This window comes from Patella vulgata, chromosome 6 (genome assembly GCF_932274485.2).
Source record: "Patella vulgata chromosome 6, xgPatVulg1.2, whole genome shotgun sequence".
Taxonomy (NCBI): Eukaryota; Metazoa; Mollusca; class Gastropoda; family Patellidae; genus Patella; species Patella vulgata.
The window spans coordinates 58,531,480-58,549,458 of NC_065884.2; the positions used below are offsets into that span (position 1 = coordinate 58,531,480).

The following is a 17,979-nucleotide window of genomic DNA, read 5'->3' on the forward strand; positions in this document are numbered from 1 at the left end:
TCAGGGGTTTAAGGAAGCTAGAGTCTGGGCATTACATCCTGGATGCACTGCACTCCCAGTTCCTGTTATACTACTTCCTGTAGTCAAAGGGCTGTACCAGCACACAGAGAGAGACACACAAAGAGAGAGAGACAGGGAGACAGATAGAAAGATGGGGTTTAACATCCACTCAACATAAACTAGGTCATTTCGTCGGGACTAACATAGGGTTCAATTTTATTTCAATAATTCGCTTGCACGTAAGGGTCTTTAGCAGTGGGAGGAAACCGTAGGACCTGGAGAAAACCCATGAAGTTGGACAGGCCACCCTACTCCTTGTCACGTACAACCTGAGACTTGAAACCACGCCAGTTGACTCAATGACAGACCTTATGATACAGAGTCAAACACTGAGTCTGAAGTTGCTATCTTAGCACACGTTCATCCTTTTATTGTCTTGCAAGTTTAATATATAATTTTTGCTACATTAAAATTTATCAGCTGCCAAAAAAGTATTTCCTTGTATTTGACAACAAATGTATTTGATAACAAATGTAGTTTCAGTTACTTTAGATATGTTTTCCAAAAGATGTCTAAGTATTTGGGTTGTTGTGAGTGTCAAGGTAATATATTGTTAAATCTAGTTTGTGTACCTGTACATCTCCACTAGGTGTTAAAGATGATATATGTTTAACTGTTGGTATAGTCGAATCTTCATTAGTTATATTCTCTAAATATTTACATAATATAGTCATAGCTTCACCATCTTCATTACATGCTAATAACTGATCACTCTTCTCATCTAATATAGCTAATGCTATTTGGAACATTACCTATAATAAATATAGCAAATAATAACTAGTCACTTTAGCTAATGCTATTTGGAACATTACCTATAATAAATATAGCAAATAATAACTCGTCACTTTAGCTAATGCTATTTGGAACATTACCTATAATAAATATAGCAAATAATAACTAGTCACTTTAGCTAATGCTATCTGGAACATTACCTATAAATATAGCAAATAATAACTGTTCACTTTAGCTAATGCTATCTGGAACATAACCTATAATAAATATAGCAAATAATAACTGGTCACTCTTCTCATCTAATATAGAGAGGGAGAGGGGTTTTACATAGGCTAAGCCTGTTCCCCAATTACATACAGCCATCCAGAATAAAAATATTGTTTTAAAAAAATCTAATATAGCTAATACCATCTGGAACATTACCTATACATACAGTCAGTCAATAAAATATAAAGCTACCATAATAACAATTCAGCATCATCTATTCAAAGAGTCACCAACAATCACTCTAACTGAACTACTTTTGTTTCAACATATTTTCAACATAATATAACTTCTTACATTTCTGCTTTTTTACTATTACTATTATCTTTACTATTATCTATTTACTATTTTACTATTTTACTATTATCTTTATTTTGAATTTTTGTGGGATCTTCAACATTTTGCCAATGGTATACACGGAATTAACCTGCTTTTCTCCCCATTCAAATGATGAGAAGCTTTTTCTAGCAAGGTGTTTCGCCCTCAAAAGGGAAAACCTGACTCCAAACTCCTGAGCATTTTTCGAATTAAGGATCTTATGGTTAGTGAGCAGCATCCTACGAACAGGATCACTGTGGCTCTGCACAATATCAATAAATACAATGAAGAAGAATAATAAAGTTTACCTTAGCTCCATTGTAGAAGAAACAATCTAAAATATTTACAGCACAGCTAAATGGCATAACACTACAAGATATAAAATAAATTATTTTCAAAGTCGATGATTTCTCTTTCTTGTGAGATATGAAAGGGTGGAGCTCACCTCCTCTTGATAATAATCATTATAGAAAACTTATATAGTTGTCACCCAATTATTTTAATATTAAAAACAGATATTCCATTTCTAAAAGCACACGTCAGACTTAAGTATATTCTATAACACAAGTCTATTGATCTTCAGATACGCTTCATTGAAATGAGGTCTTGGGTCTAAAATCACATGCCTCAAATAGTTATTTTTTTCTATGTGCATTACTTGGAAGGCGAATTTGGTTAGGACAGCATAATAGCATTTCTGCCTACTCATCAATTTGCAGCTGTGAAGTTCTCTTTTACATGCACTACAGTTTTTACACAGGTCAGTCTACTACAGGATCCAGTGCCCTTACGGCTAGACAACCACCCCCTACCTAAATATGGAGGAAATAATATACCCAAAATACATCTCGATATCACAGTGAAGTGAACCCCTACAATAATTTTAACTTTATATATATTTACCTGAGGAAGATAGTCAGAAACCATGATAAAGATATCATACTGAGTAAACCCAGGGTCTCTAATTTATCATGCATACTAGGTAAATACGTCCTAATTAAATCTTCAAATACACCTAGAAATATAAAACATCAATAGTTCAATCTTAGTCTTAAAGATTCTCAAATACGTCCTTATTAAATCTAGAAATACACCTAAATATATAAAACACCAATAAATATTAGTTTAATCTTAGTCTTAAAGATTCTTAAATACATCCTGAATAAATCTTGAAATACACCTAGAAATATAAAACACCAATAAATATTAGTTAAATCTTAGTCAGGTATCTTAATGCCTTCAGTTCTATGCTCTTGTTTCTTCACGTCTTCATTTTATACGCCACATCATCCCAAAATCAACATTACAACTAATTACAGATCTTTTGTTGAAATGCATTCCATGGTAGAAATATAGTAATATCAATTTTGAATATTTCCAAAGAGAAACTGAGTCTTGCAACTAAACTATTGTCAAATGATCACATTTTATACAGATTTAATGCAAACATTTTTATTAAAACTTTCTATATAGGGAGTCAGTCAGCAGTATTAAAACTTAGTGGTTTATACTTACTTTGAACACTGTACCCTAGTTGAATGGGAACATTACCCAAGTTAATGGGAATATGAACAATTTACCCAAGTAAGCTGGTAATGGGAACACTTTACCCACATTAGTTGCCAATGGAAACACTTTATTTTATACTTACTTTGATCTATAAGAGCTCCTACAACTTTAGTATTATAATAATCTGGTAATAATCTTTCACATATCGCTGTTAGTAACCAGAAGGCTTCTTCCTCACTGGTATACAATAATAATACACTTGTTACTATATTCATAGCTTGACAATAACCTACACAAATATACAAATACATTCATTCATTTTACTATTATATATATCAAAGTAAAGTCTGTGACAAATTAATTCCTTACTGAAAGTACAGTCGATGGGTGAAAGAATCCCTGTACAATGCAAGCAAGATCAGATCTTAGTGATAGTGATGGGGACCGAAATAAATATTGCTTGGTGAATTTTACCTATGGGAAGAAAGTGAGGCATGGGGTTTAACATCCACTGTTCACTACAAATTAGGTCAGAGAAAATTTGAGATGTTTGGCAAGGAATCAAGAGCTAGTTACATACAATGGCTGAATGTAATGTACAACTTGTTATGGATCTTAAGATTAGACCATCTGTCACTGAACAATCCTCATTGGTGGGAATAGATGGAATATTATTATAAACAAGCATTTAACATCAGCCTACCAATTAAAGATTATTGATAAACAAAACATCAGCCTTACCAATTAAAGGTGATTGACAAACAAAATATAAGGGAATACAATTAAAAACGACTGATAACAGAATATAAGTGAATATAAATAGTCAAAAATCTGGTGAATAAAATTACCTATATTAGGATTCCTCCAAGCATAAGCTGTTAAAACTCTTCTTAATGCACTTATACCCAAATCATTCTGAAATGCTGGATGTTCTGGTAAAGATCTGGAATAGTAGATAAATCATGCTTTATATATATATATGTACATGTTGATCAAGTTCCTGTCTGTATGAGGATGATATTAATGTAATTAAAAATAATGATACTGAGCTGAAAAACATCAGAAATTCAAACAAAGTGTTGTTTTATATTGCAAATATCTTATAATTGTTTTATTTCCACTCTAATATAAATGAAATGAAATGCTGTTTATAGTCTGGACGCCAGGGCCGAGAACCCACTTTTGTTTGATATATAATGTTTCTCGGTGGATTATTGTTGGGTAGGGTCCCCTTGATTTTTCCAGGGTGGGTGTGGTCGTGTCACCATTGGGGAAAATTAAATATTCAAGATGGCGGCCAAAAGTTGTGAGAAAAATACAAAGAAATCATTTTTCACCATCCTAGGTCGTGTAATATATCGTTTTATATGTTTTTGGGGTCGCTGAACACGATGGTGAAAAATAATTTTTGTATATTTTTCCCACCATTTTGGGCCGCCATCTTGAATATTTTATTTTCCCCAAAGGTGATACGACCACACCAACCCTGGAAAAATCAAGGGGACCCTACCCAACAATAATCCACCGAGAAACATTATATATCAGGCAAAAGTGGGTTCAGTGATAATTTGGCATTTGACGTTCCCGACTATTAATGTTCTACTTTTCTACACCAATTAGGTGTATGCCATCCATTATGAGGGTATTTTCTGCTTCATCTTTATTGAATTCCAACCGTCAAGTAAACAGGTGGAGATCTGCTTTTTATCCCATCTGAATGACTACATGCCTTTTCCTTGCCCTGCCCTCAAACCAGGTTGTAAAATCCAGGGGAACTTTCTCAGTCAACACCGGGATCGAACCCATGACTTCCTGGTTAGTGAGTCATCACCTTACTCACCTATGTAGATCTCTTTCTATTTCTTCTGTAGCTATAGAAGATTTACCCAAACTTTCTTGTACAATTTTACCATAGTAACCCTCGTTAGACGCCATCTACAATATATGTACAATTATAATCTCATTATCTTTCATCCAAAAACTACATGAAAACATAAGTTAGAAAAGATTCACGATTATAAATAGTCAGAATTAGCTACATTTTCTTTTAACAGAACTATCTTAATGGATATGGGTTATCCAATTTAAAAAAAACCCAAGAGGACGGGAATGTCACTTCTTATAAAATATGTGTACTTGTTAACTTCTGTACCAACAGATTGTTTTTATTATTATTAGTCTGTAAATAATTTCAGGAAGCGACTACCGATCCCCCTTCGCCCTAGTTTTAATTGAGAAATCTGAACAAACCTCATTAACTGCCCCTGAGAAGACCATCCACATTCCACCTCTATATTTATCAGGAATGCCTTTTAATACTAGTTCTTGTGTTCGATGGGTTCGATACATACACATTCCCCTGTAACAAAAACAAATGGATGTTAAACCAAAATTACAGTTTTACATTCTCTAATTAGCTAGTATTCTTCTAAAAAAAAAAACACTGCTTATAAATAATAATTTATTGGCCTAACTCTATCATTTTAAAAAGCAACTGCCATAATATTTAAAGGATTTGTCCCAGATTTCATAGGGTAGTCTTCCTGTTAATAAAAGTATACAGATTATTCACCAATATGTGATGAAAGAGGATGAAAGAGGACAAATAGCTTGTCTGATAAATGTTATTGATGGTCTTTCACACAGAAATGCATGAAATTGTAAAATCTTGTCTGTATATTATCATTTTGACATACTTCATTCTTACTTGTATCCTTATAATCCAGTTTATATTAATGAACCGTGTAGCACTTGGATGCCTGAAACTACTGCTCCTTTTAGTGGCTCAGACCATCCTCAGTCCTATGCATATAGCTGTGAACAAGTTCTACTGTGTACTACTAGTTCTATGACTCGATTGTTTGAAGTGGTCCAGTAAGCAGTAGTTTTGGGAGATTTTAAAAATAACTACAAAACTCTTATCTTTTCAGGGAACCAGGGTAATTAGTATTTATACATACAAAGTGCTAAAAATATTAAAACTTACTTTCCATACTCTGCAAAGTGAACGTCCCATAAGTGCATTTTAACTGTTTCTTTTGGCGAAAGATCGTCTGATTCTCGTCTACAGAATAAACTAATCAAAGCTGGTTGAAATTTAATCTGTTCTTCACTATCGTCACTCTGACTTATAGTTCGACTAAAATAAATAATACAAATAACACAATTATCAAGAAATAAAAATATGCATATGTAATTGTTTAATTAATGATTTTGGAAAAATATAAATATGATCTTTTGCATATTCCTGACAATTTTTCATGGCTTAATTTATTCAGATTGTCAAAAGTAGATAATCTCATGACTTATAGGTGGCGCTGACTCGTTTATATAGTCTGCAGTGTATGCTGAATTTTGCAAAAGTTTCAAAAAATAAATGAAATGAAATGGAGTTTAACGTCCTACTGTTCTGCTCCTAACCTGGGCTAATGAAGACGGGCATACGCCATACAGTGTGCTATGAGGGAAATTTTGCCCGGACAGCGGCACTACGGCCTACTCTTATATCGAATTCCAACTGCCAAGGGATCTTTTACGTGCACGCCAATGTGTACACGGGACCTCGGTTTTTCTTCCCATCCGAACGACTAGACAGCTTTCCTTGTCAGCCCCTCCGTCCTGCATCACTGACAAGGGAGAACCACGCCGGAAAATCTGGATGGACTTTCTCGGTCAATGCAGGGATCGAACACCCGACCTCCAGGCTAGCGAGCTAGCGTCTTACCCACTTAGCCACGTGATCCCCGCATAAGTTTCAATTCACCATATCTTTGTAAATACTAATTTGAACTTAGCCACTTTTGGACTTATATTTAATATTCAGAATACTGTAGTTTGCAAGCAATTCAAACTCACTCAAATAACAAATAATGGCTTTAATAGAATATTTTGGGCAAAAAGATGCAACTTGTTTTGGCAATTGTTGCCTTTTAAATGCTGTTATAAGAACAATACACAAAGGGCGGAAACATATCTATATTCATCAAGTTGTCCTACTTCGCTTTGTTTTTACACAATTATCAGCCTTTTGTGAACTATAAGCCTCCTTTTCGATTAAAACTGAGGCTTATTCAAAACTCAATTCTCCACAAAAAAATCCACAGTGACTGCAATTATTTCAGAACTGAGAGGAAAATATGATTTTTGAACACAGGAGGTGCACTATATGATAAGTGAATAAGAAAACCTTTAAGATATAAAAAAAAGTGAAAGTACAAAAAACAATTTATTGGTTGCCTGGTGTAGTTCTTATGTTCATCACTGATAAAAATGAAATGGAACATTTACCATTTAGATTCAGGTTGTCTGAAGAGAAAATCTGATATTCTTTCTAAAATAAAATCTCGATCACTGAACTGGGCAAATGTAAAACTCATCTGAAACAAAAACATGACAGGATATGTGAACATTAATAGTTGAATCAAGGAGGATATCAAAATTATACAGTTCAACCAAATCCCCCAGCTATGTGATTTTTACTGCAAGAACTTCACTTTTCCACAAAGCAAGTCGATTCTTTTCCCTATGGGTTCTTTGCTATCTGGATTGACAATACCAAACATCAATCAGTTGGACCTCTTGTTTCAACATGGCTTTATTATGATAAACGGAAAAGATGGTCAGTTCTCGTGACAACGAATTTTAATATCATGTTTTTTAAAGTGACTTTTTATTATATACAAGAATTTTTTTATGTTTTTACCCTTTGTTTTACTCCTTTATACATAAATAATCTTAATCAAATCAACCTGTCCATAATGTCATGTACTGGATGTTAAATTTGTAATAAATAACAACATCCATGCTAACTTTTCTGCATTTGATCAGTGGCTAATAGCTCAATCATCAATCCCAGTCTTTTACCTTTATTAGGTATATTAGGGTCCTTAGGACACAGGGCGTGTGCCACAACTTTTTACACAATTCTTCGATTAACTTTAACATTGGTCATCTTAAAAGCCATTTTGATCAACAACAAGATACAAGTACATCAACTCATTGCAAGATGACACCTAAATACATTCCCAGACCCCTAAGCATTCTTGTTTGAGAAACACTAATTTAGGAGAAAACACAACAAGACTGTAGCATGCTATGGTAAGTTTTGATTATTTGATATGATTGACAGAAAGTTAGTTGATGTCATATATTTTTACCCACCTTTCCTTTAGTAGTGACTAGTACAGCATTATATATCAGATTACCAGAAGCAGAGTTATCTACCTTTTCTACTACCTGTATATCACGTAATGGTATTATAACTGTTACTAAATCTCTCACCTATAAATACATAAATAGTACCCCAAAATAGAAGATAGGTCTCGATTAACTGGATCTACCAAAAACAATATTTATCATCAGAGTAACTTGATTACCAGAAAGTAAGCTGAATATATTTAACTGTACTTCTTGTGTTTTAATGTTAAATTCTTAGAAAAAAATGAACTCCAATAGTTCAATTTCAATACCCATCAGTCAAGGATGGCAAATATGACTGAAGCATAAGATCTGGCCCCCGAGTTCACAAAGTATTCTCAGACTTAAATTAAGAATTTTCTCAACTTTCAATCATTGTTTATGAGAAATATATTTGATCCAGAAACACACAACTTTGGACATAGTTTCTTATTGATGTATTTATTAGGGGTAATATTTTAGTTCAAATAAGCAAACAATTTTGAGTAAATTCTTAACCTAAGCCTGAGAATGCTTTGCAAACTCTGGGGATGATTCCGTGAGATTATATGAGATTCAAGCTGATTTTCTTTTTGAGTATTCAACCGGAATTGGGTTGTTTTAGTATATCAGATTATATTTTGATTGAAATTGTACCTATAAGTTTACCCTGCTGGCGAAACAGATGTGTTTTAGTATATCAGACTATATTTTGATTGAAATTATACCAATAATCTTACCCTGCTGGCGAAACAGATAAAGTTAGAAGATAGATATAATCGACCATTAACATGTTGTTTATTATATGGTGTCCATAATGTACATTCTTCATCACCATCTAATTTCTCATGTACAGGTAACTGGAACGCTTGTCTACAATACAATAATATAGTTCATATCATGGTTGATGACTCAGGGAGTGCTCGATTATCAGTCCGGAACATGGGGTTTAACATCCTACTATTCTGCTCCTAAACTGGGCTAATGAAGACGGATTGACAGAAATGCAATCAAGTGATATGGAATTCAGCCATGTTACAGTTCTGTCAGTCCTGACAACGGAGGGGGTGTGACATAATTAAACACAACAAATATGTTTCAGCTGATATGTTGTTATGGATTTGACTCATGCTGGGTAGTCTAAAATCCCCCTTTTCACTTGATTGTCATTATTTGTGGGATTGCAGGAATTCAATTTCAGAACGTTCAATTGAGTATCCCCATAGAGAAAAGCAAGGGAGTTAATTAATCATGTAAAAAAAATGGAGTTTTAAAGTCCTTTTGCTCTGCACTAAACAGGGCTAATGAAGATGGGTATTTGTCATGCACTGTGCTATGAGGGAAATTTTTCCCAGGCAGCAAGGTTTCCACCTACTCTTAATGGAATTCCAACTGTCAAGAGATCTTGTATGTGTATGCTAACACATACAAATAATAGTAGTAGAGTCACCTATTCAGACAAAAATATACACACCTGAATGCTTCACTTCTGGCTCGTGCATCTAAATCTCTTTTTAACGATGACATCTTCTTCGAGGTCTTTTTTCTGCAGGAAAACATTAAAATCTGCATTATTTCAATTAATTATTGTAGCGAATTTCCATCAATGATCTACATCATTAAATCTTCTTTCAAAATATTTACCCGATTTTCAAATGAAAACAATTCAGTGACAGTTTTTAGAAATCAAAATGATTAAATCTCTTTAATATCATCATTATTTCAATTAATTATTGTAGCAAATTTCCATCCAGGATCTGCAATCCTGAAGATTCTTTCAAGATATTTACCGGTACCCAATTTCAATGGCAGTTTTTAGAAATTTCAATGATCAGGTTTCTTTAAATTAAGTTTGATCTGATGGTTAATTTGTTTGGTTAGGTGTATAATGGTGAGATAAAACTAATTTTGTGTTCCACTATTGACAATTTAAAACCGAATTCCACTTAATATTTCGAAACTTAATTTTTCATTGAGTTCTATTTTTGAATAATCTCCTACTCTTACTTGGTTCTAAATGAAATCATTTTATCTTCTTCAAATCCTCCTTCTTGCATTAACCTGTAAGAAACAGAATCATTAAAAATTTCAATTCAATATCTAAAAATATATTTTTTAAACAAATGTATACAAAAGCTTAATTTTTGATATAGGAAATTCTTATTTATTTTCAAGTAACATGGGAGACAAGTATACTGATGGATACTATCCTTTCTGATGACAACATTAACTGCCAAGATGCACTACCAGTGTGTACACAGGTCCTTTATTTCTGTCCCATCCAAACTACTAGCAGATAAAATGAGGTACTAGCAGGATACCCGGGCCCAAATCTGCTGAGGGGTCCAATTCGCCCAGGGTTCAAATTTGCCCAGGACCCAAAATCGATGGCCTAAACCATTCACAGGGTCATGCTGAGTAATTTGATATCACATATATGGGAGTGGAGCGTGGCGACGAAGCGTAATGGGTGAACATACATACAATATACACACATAAATACTTTCATTTCATTTATAAACATGAAGTGGACCTATAATTTTTTAAAATTCTACTTGTCAGTGCTTTGATTCAAAGAGGACATTAATTAGAAATGAGTTTGGGCCCTAACTGATATGATAGAAGTTATATAACCTTATATGTATATTGATTTATTTGACAGAAAAGCAAGACATTATACACAATTTCATTTCTAATCATTTCCCAGTCCTGTAATAAAATTGAATGACAGGTAAGTCTGCTATATGTACTATATGTAACTTACTGTTTCATAGCCATATTAGCCAACTGTTCAATTAATCTGTAACTCTCACTACTGTGCATCACCATGGAGAAATAATGCTGTAATAAAATGTTTCAGTTACAATAGGAATTTAATAAAAATACCCAAATTGGCTGATGCTAATTTGATAAAGTTAGTGATAAAGGGAATTAGTAAAGGAAGAGAACACTTCTCCCACACTCTAGGTTTGTTTGTGAGAAATATGAGACAAGAGAAGCTTCAATAAGCATTAGTCAATAGGCACTCAATCCAATCTTGTCAGGAATTAGAGCAATCTATCATATATGGATATTTAATATCTACAGAAGAAGAACTTACAGATGCCTCTCTAGTTGATATTTTAACTGTATCAGGAAACAACATATTATTATCTCTCTCTAATTTCTGAAAAAGACAGAGATAGATTTCCAGGCAATTAAACAAACACCCAAAGCAGCTGTATTATCTAAACAGTCCATAAAATTTGTAGCATTTCTATTTATTTTGTACATAATAGGAGTATTTACAAGATATTAAAAAAAACTGATCGAGGGAAACATCCCAGTACCGGAATGTAATTATTAGAAATAATTAAAATTTGATAGGCTAGTAGGTCTTTTTTAACAAAAAATCAGCCAGTAATCAGATAACTTTAGAGGTTTGAAATATCGGAGATCACTGAATATTTGCCCAATGAACAAAAACACTGTGTAAATAATAACTTCAGTCTCTAGAATATCTATAAGTGATCAAGGGAAATAACCGTTAAAATAATAATCAAAAATCACAGATATCTGTTATAAATTTACTTACAGTGATGTCTGTCCATCGTATAATAACCTTTGCTTCTCTTCCCAATAAAAATGAGTAAAAACACAGATGATTAATACTGAGATACATCCAACCCTGTCTTGGTACTTTCCCTTTCCAATAACTACACGAATAATCTGTAAATCAAACACATATTAAACAATCACATCCACATCCACTGCAAACATTTCTTTAATTACAGAAGTTATACAGTCAAAGCGATGTATTATGGTCATATAATGACTATTCATTATTCGCATACGTATTAGTACTTGCAGCATCGTAAAGTCTTAAGCGGGTATGTAGTTGCCTCCCTGTAAATGCACTCAAAGTTATGCTCAGTCAATTTTGGTTGTGTGCATGTCTAACATTATTGTCGACCGTTTTCACATTGAAGTCAGAAACTCGACAAGTTTATTTTGATGAGACAGCCTAAAATTATGTTAATCTTTTCAACTATGTGATTTTGTAATTGGTTTGAAAGAATGAAAGAAAGAAATCCAATTCAATAAAAAAATACAGCTATTAGAAGTGAATTGACAATTCTATTTCCCTTCAAAAAGTACAACAGACAGACATTTAAAGAATAGCCTACTGTGTGGCCCAACCCCTTTGCCTAGAAAGCTAATGTAGTTTGGCATCTACAAGATGTATTTTTATGTGTAATAGAGCACTTCATCAAACCATTTCCTATTGAGATTTGGGTGTATGGTCAATAGGTACCTCCTATACGAGTGCTTATTCAGTAGAACAAGGCAGAACTATCAAATAAAATACAAGATGACTGGGTTATAAACATCCCACCTCATAGCACAAAAACTAAGTTAAATTTGTTTCCATGGAAACACAACAATTATTTCTCACCAGAGACATTTCTAATTAGCTAATATCACAACTACTATAATAGGTTGATGTGCCTACAAAGTCTCATACAGAAATCTTGAATGGTTCCTGGAGATATGCTCTGGAAACAAAGTCGAGACTTACAGACAGACAGAGCCCATTTCAATATCCTCTCACTTCAGGTCATTTGTCACAGGATATTAAAAAACTACAAACAATTTAGAAAAGGTGCCAGAAAAACAGACAGACCATATCAGTACTTACAGTTAACCAGTTTTTCTTCTTTTGGCATATTGAAGAGTTTTCTGAACTTTCTGGTAGCAGTAACAAATCTCTGTGTCTCATCATCTAAATGATAATTATATAAATATTACATTCATTGGTTTAACCAATAAGGTATTAAACAAAAGCCTCAATAAAAGGAAAAGAAATGGGATTTAATATCCTACTTTTCTGCACCAATTAGACTTATGTAGAAATGAATACACTATTCAGTATGCTATGAGGTACATTTTGCCTGTACAGCAGCATTTCTGACTACTCTTACTCTGCATAAATTTCCAACTGTTATGGGTTCTTTTATGTGCACATCAACAAGTACATGTTTGGACTGGAGTTCTCATCCTCTCAGAACGAACAGACGTTTCCTTTCCGGGTCTTCTCTATCCTGCACCACTGACACAGCTAAAGCAGGCAGAAAAATCCTGAGAAACTTTCTATGTCAACACAGGGATCGTACACAGAACATCCTGGAATAGTGAACTAATGCAAAACTCACTGATCCAACGTGGATTACTACTTTAAATTTTGATTATTGATATATCTGTTAATTATTTTTTGCGCTATCAATTATTCACTTGTAGATTCAGTCTACGTTGAATGTATTTTCACTATTCTATTGCGCAATTAAATATTTTACAGATTCTTCCTGTTGATAGCAGTTATCATTTACAGTCTGAACATATAATATAATTTGACATGGTAGTCTGATAGAGCTTGATTAACAAATACAGTGAGAAACATTAGCATTGGAATAGGATGTTATCGCTGTGCTGTATGCTTTGAACTGAAGTGGTATTTTGCCACTAGTGCAGACATAATAAGAGAACAATGGTGTTAAAATCTGTGGTCTAGTTTATAGTTAATGAAAGCTGAAAGCTATAGATTCACAACTGCAAAAATTCTAACAAATATAAACCATTGGAATTTGTTTTTTCATGAGCTGATCAAAGAATTGTTACATTTGAAAATTTCCTCTATAAATTAGTCTTGCTTTGGTTTTAATAATAAAAAGACAACTGTATAAACACTGTATTGCATTTTGTGGGCCATGTTAGATTTGTATTGATTTACTTGCATGTATTAGTCAATATTTTCTCACACTCTCACCTTCCTTGATTTCAACAATATTAGCCACCAGACTTTCTATCTTACATCGTACAAAATCAGTTGCTTCTTCATCATTCTCAAACGCAGCTGTAAATATACAAAACACTCATCTTCACATTCTTACATTTTTTATCTGAATATCTGTATAATTTTCAGAATCCCCATAAGATTCTCATCAACCTAAATATTATACTGAACTAAGGCTGCATGTCTACAGTTAGCTCTGCTTTAGAACATACACTAAGTTGACCAATATTTTAAGTCCTAAATCGACGATTTTAGTTGAAAACACTCTAAGAATTTTGAGAAGTATTTATTCCACATAGATTCAATAAAATTGAAAAGGTTTATCTGTTCTTTGCATGTATGACAGATGTGAAATGGAGTAGAATTGCATTACAAAATGACAGTACTAGACTCATTTTTTTGATGTGGTGGTCATTCAGGGCAGAGGATCTTTGAAATATTAAGTAGATGGGTCTCTGTGTCCAGAATACCAAAACATTTGCAAAAATTTGATATGTTTGAATTGATAAATTGTGTTAATGATATTTAGTAATTGAACTGGAAATACACAGGTCACAAGGTCACAGGGTCACAATTCTATGAAATAAACAGTAATTGTATTGCACAGAACTGTGCGATGTGTACTGTTTGACTGATCAGTTCTTAGAATAAATATCCTTTATTTCAATGAAAGGTTAATCTCAAATTTAGTTCTTAATCAATTTAGTCATGTATTCAGATAATTCTCCTGCATGAATTCAGCACAAATCCTACAAAAATATATCAATTTTCAGGCCTGCATTTATAAACCTTACTAGTCTAAATTAAAACAAAATTTATTTACCATACCAACCATTCAAAAAATATCAAGTTTTCCAGAAAGAGGAAGTACCCAACCCTGTGTCATGCATATACTCAATTCTAATAAGCTTTTGTATTTTGCAATTAGTTTCTTTTATATTTACCTAGTGTTTGCATCAAATTTTGTTCTATCCATTCCCAATCTTTACTAATTTCCTTCTTATTGTTGGCTTCAGATATATCTGTAAATATTATGAAGGGATAAAATGTCAAATATACAGCAAGAAAAAAATCTGATGTTCGTTATAGTCATCATGCGTCCACAAACTCGCCAATTTTACTAATATTTTCAGAAACAATCAAGAGATCTTAAAGTAACAGCGCATGCTTTGCATTCTACAGAAAATATAAAATTTCTTACAACTTAATCCTTGCTAAAATATACTCAGATTGATTATTTAACATTTAATTAAGAAAACAAAATCAAAATATAAACGATAGATAATCTTCTGGCTTTGATTCAATCAGATTAAAAACAGGCCCATCCATTAGATTTCACAAAACATAAACATAGATCGATGGAATTTCAGTTCATCGTATCTCTGTAAATACTGAATGGAATTGAACCATTTTTGGACTGATATTTTCATTAGAAATTCAACTTTTACAATATTGTAGTTTACTTGCTTTTATGAAACCCACAAAAATATTTTTGTTCCTGTAACCAACACACACAGAAAGATACAGAATGTTAAAGAATATTAATCTGTTCGGTACCTATTCTACACCATTCCCCGCAACTACCTTATCTCAATACAATACTTCCCCAAAGTTTGGTTGGTTTGGTTATAGGAACCATAAATATATATTTTAATATGAATAGGCTTCTGGCCCCTAAATTCACAAAGCATTCTCAGATTTAAGAATTTACTCAACTTTCAATCATTGTTTTATGAGAAATATCTTTGATCATGAAACACAAAACTTTGCACAAAGTTTCTTATATAGATGTATTTGATACATTAAAACAAAAGTTTTACAAAGAGCTATATTTTAGTTAAAATAAGGCGAACACTTTTGAGTAAATTCTTAACTTCAGTCTGAGAAAACTTTGTGAACTCAAGGCCTGATTGGAATACTTACAGTAACTTAATTCTGAACCAGGTGTTTGATGTAATATCCTATATGGTGGGGTCTGAAATGAATAGTTAAAATCCAAGGATGACAGTGTGTTAACAATGTTGATACAAATGGATAACTTTAGTCTGTAGAGTAAGTAGGTGGTCGAACTCTGAACTGATGACTTTAATTACAAATCAGGTATGACTAAGATTAACAGTAAATTATTCGTAGACATTTTGTGGCAGCATAAGAAATACAATTTAGTTTAAAATTATTGACAATGCCTACATGACAAACGTTTAACTGTATACCCAGTAATCTATAAATTCTTGTTTCCCATTCAGTACCAAAAGGGCACTCTTATTCTTATTTTTAAAAAAGGGGTAATGATGCAATAAATTATTTCAATATTCCTACCTTACTATCTAAAACTGTATCAATAGTTCCAACCAACAAACCAGCTAATCCTCCCCCACCATAACCCTTTCTCTTCTGTAGTACAAAATATGGGTTTGCTCTTTCATTCACCCTGAAATAATATTACTATTAGCTAAGGAATTCAGGTAGTAGATCAACAGCTGTCATTGAAAGAATCTATCAGAGGCCAAGGATAGGTTGATATACATATTTTGGTGTCTCTGTTGCTTAGAGATAAACAATTCCAGTCCATATACATGTACTCCCACACCAGGATTACAAATAGCACTTCATATTTTCATTTCTGCTGGGTGTATAGTAGGCACTAATAATTAAATTTCACCGAGGAACATTTTTAATGTGACAGTTAATACAAACTGGTAATATCTAATTGAATTTTTTTGGGGGGGGGGGGGGAGGGGGGGGGTAAATTGTTTCTGTCCTTCATTTCATTTCCTAATATAGAGTCAGCATATACTTTATAATTTACAATGAAAACTAGTTGTGTTATATTGAACATCCCCAAAATTGGCTTATAAACTTTAATGTACTTTTTAACAGGTAGGTAACTTGCTTTACTTCTGGCCAGACTTTTCTGTCATTTAAGTCCATAAGACATGCACATAGGAGGTGCTCGACTGTCTTTCCATAACATCCCTAATTGACAGAATTACAATTGGAGATAGGTGTGCCTTCTCAACCTCGTTGGTTTACTCCGGGTACTGCATTTTCCTCATACAGGAAAGACCTCTGTGCATGTGCTAAGATAATATAGAGCAAAGCTCTCTTCTGGTAAAATTCAGACCGGAACCATCTCAAACCAGATACACTGAGCAAAACAGGCAATGCACATGTCAACATAGTCAAAGTTATCTCCCCTCTATTAAATCTCGTCCAAGCGTATAATCAATGACGTCACATATATATGACGTCAATGAAAATAATTCTCACACTTTTTTGTTCTTTTTCTAAACAAAATTAATCAGTAACTTATCGAATACTCATACACTTTAGATCTAAATTAAAATCAATTTGGAAAAACGAAATTATTCAACATTTCAGCATCACTTGAGAAGGTTTTATATTTGACAACAATCAGCTTCGCCTACTCAGGCAATGCCTGTTACATATTAAAAATAGGGCAACTTGTCTATGATATCACCAAAAACAACAACACAAAAGTAAATAAGTAAAAGAAATTGAAGTCATTGCAATGATTCATGAATTTAAGTTTTAGGAGGGGTTCACTTGTTTTGGAAAGCCCAAAGTCTTTTCTCCGAAAAACTTACCAAAGGGCATTTGCAAGTAGCACCTCCTCAGGCTTAACCCACATTGTATTTGCTAATTAGATAACCAAATCATACAAACATTATCTATTTATTGGCCATTTATCTGAACAAAGTTCCTGGTGGATGTGGCCAAATTTGTCAACAACAATATTATTATCTACTTCCGCCAGCCTGTCACATGATCCTTCACGTGACACTTATGTTTTGATTTGTAAAAGTTTCTATTTTCAGTCAGTGTGAAGCTCAAATAATACATCGCATGTATCAATCCCATTGATCCCTTACTTGCTCAACCTATCAAAATATAAATCAATGCACCAAATGCAACAGCAGACGATATTTTATTAAAAAATTTATTTTTATTGATGTTCAAGACTACAGAATATTTCCGTCTTATAACTTAGTCTAAATTGATGTCTGGGATACAGTAGGGTCACTTCCGATCGACCTTTCACTACAATCCGCCATCATGGGTCGTATGCA

General features: G+C 33.2%; 1 protein-coding gene across 2 annotated transcripts in view; it reads right to left on the reverse strand.

The window, feature by feature from the left end:
• Positions 1 to 17,658, reverse strand: part of LOC126824437 (TBC1 domain family member 9) — a 33,932-nt gene extending 16,274 nt beyond the window's left edge. For both annotated transcript variants that reach the window (XM_050553664.2, XM_050553663.2), the window contains exons 1-22: positions 17,497 to 17,658; positions 16,208 to 16,319; positions 15,812 to 15,863; positions 14,833 to 14,910; positions 13,862 to 13,948; positions 12,737 to 12,820; positions 11,633 to 11,766; positions 11,159 to 11,224; positions 10,823 to 10,899; positions 10,066 to 10,119; positions 9,533 to 9,604; positions 8,799 to 8,931; positions 8,044 to 8,163; positions 7,171 to 7,259; positions 5,870 to 6,022; positions 5,134 to 5,242; positions 4,724 to 4,818; positions 3,732 to 3,826; positions 3,026 to 3,172; positions 2,278 to 2,389; positions 1,683 to 1,743; positions 633 to 812 (exon numbers count right to left, since the gene is read on the reverse strand). In XM_050553664.2, the coding sequence (XP_050409621.1) occupies positions 633 to 812; positions 1,683 to 1,743; positions 2,278 to 2,389; positions 3,026 to 3,172; positions 3,732 to 3,826; positions 4,724 to 4,818; positions 5,134 to 5,242; positions 5,870 to 6,022; positions 7,171 to 7,259; positions 8,044 to 8,163; positions 8,799 to 8,931; positions 9,533 to 9,604; positions 10,066 to 10,119; positions 10,823 to 10,899; positions 11,159 to 11,224; positions 11,633 to 11,766; positions 12,737 to 12,820; positions 13,862 to 13,948; positions 14,833 to 14,910; positions 15,812 to 15,863; positions 16,208 to 16,319; positions 17,497 to 17,540 (2,154 nt within the window). In that variant the 5' untranslated portion in view covers positions 17,541 to 17,658. The remainder of the gene's footprint in view (positions 1 to 632; positions 813 to 1,682; positions 1,744 to 2,277; positions 2,390 to 3,025; positions 3,173 to 3,731; positions 3,827 to 4,723; positions 4,819 to 5,133; positions 5,243 to 5,869; positions 6,023 to 7,170; positions 7,260 to 8,043; positions 8,164 to 8,798; positions 8,932 to 9,532; positions 9,605 to 10,065; positions 10,120 to 10,822; positions 10,900 to 11,158; positions 11,225 to 11,632; positions 11,767 to 12,736; positions 12,821 to 13,861; positions 13,949 to 14,832; positions 14,911 to 15,811; positions 15,864 to 16,207; positions 16,320 to 17,496) is intronic.
• Between the last annotated feature and the right edge of the window lie 321 nt (positions 17,659 to 17,979).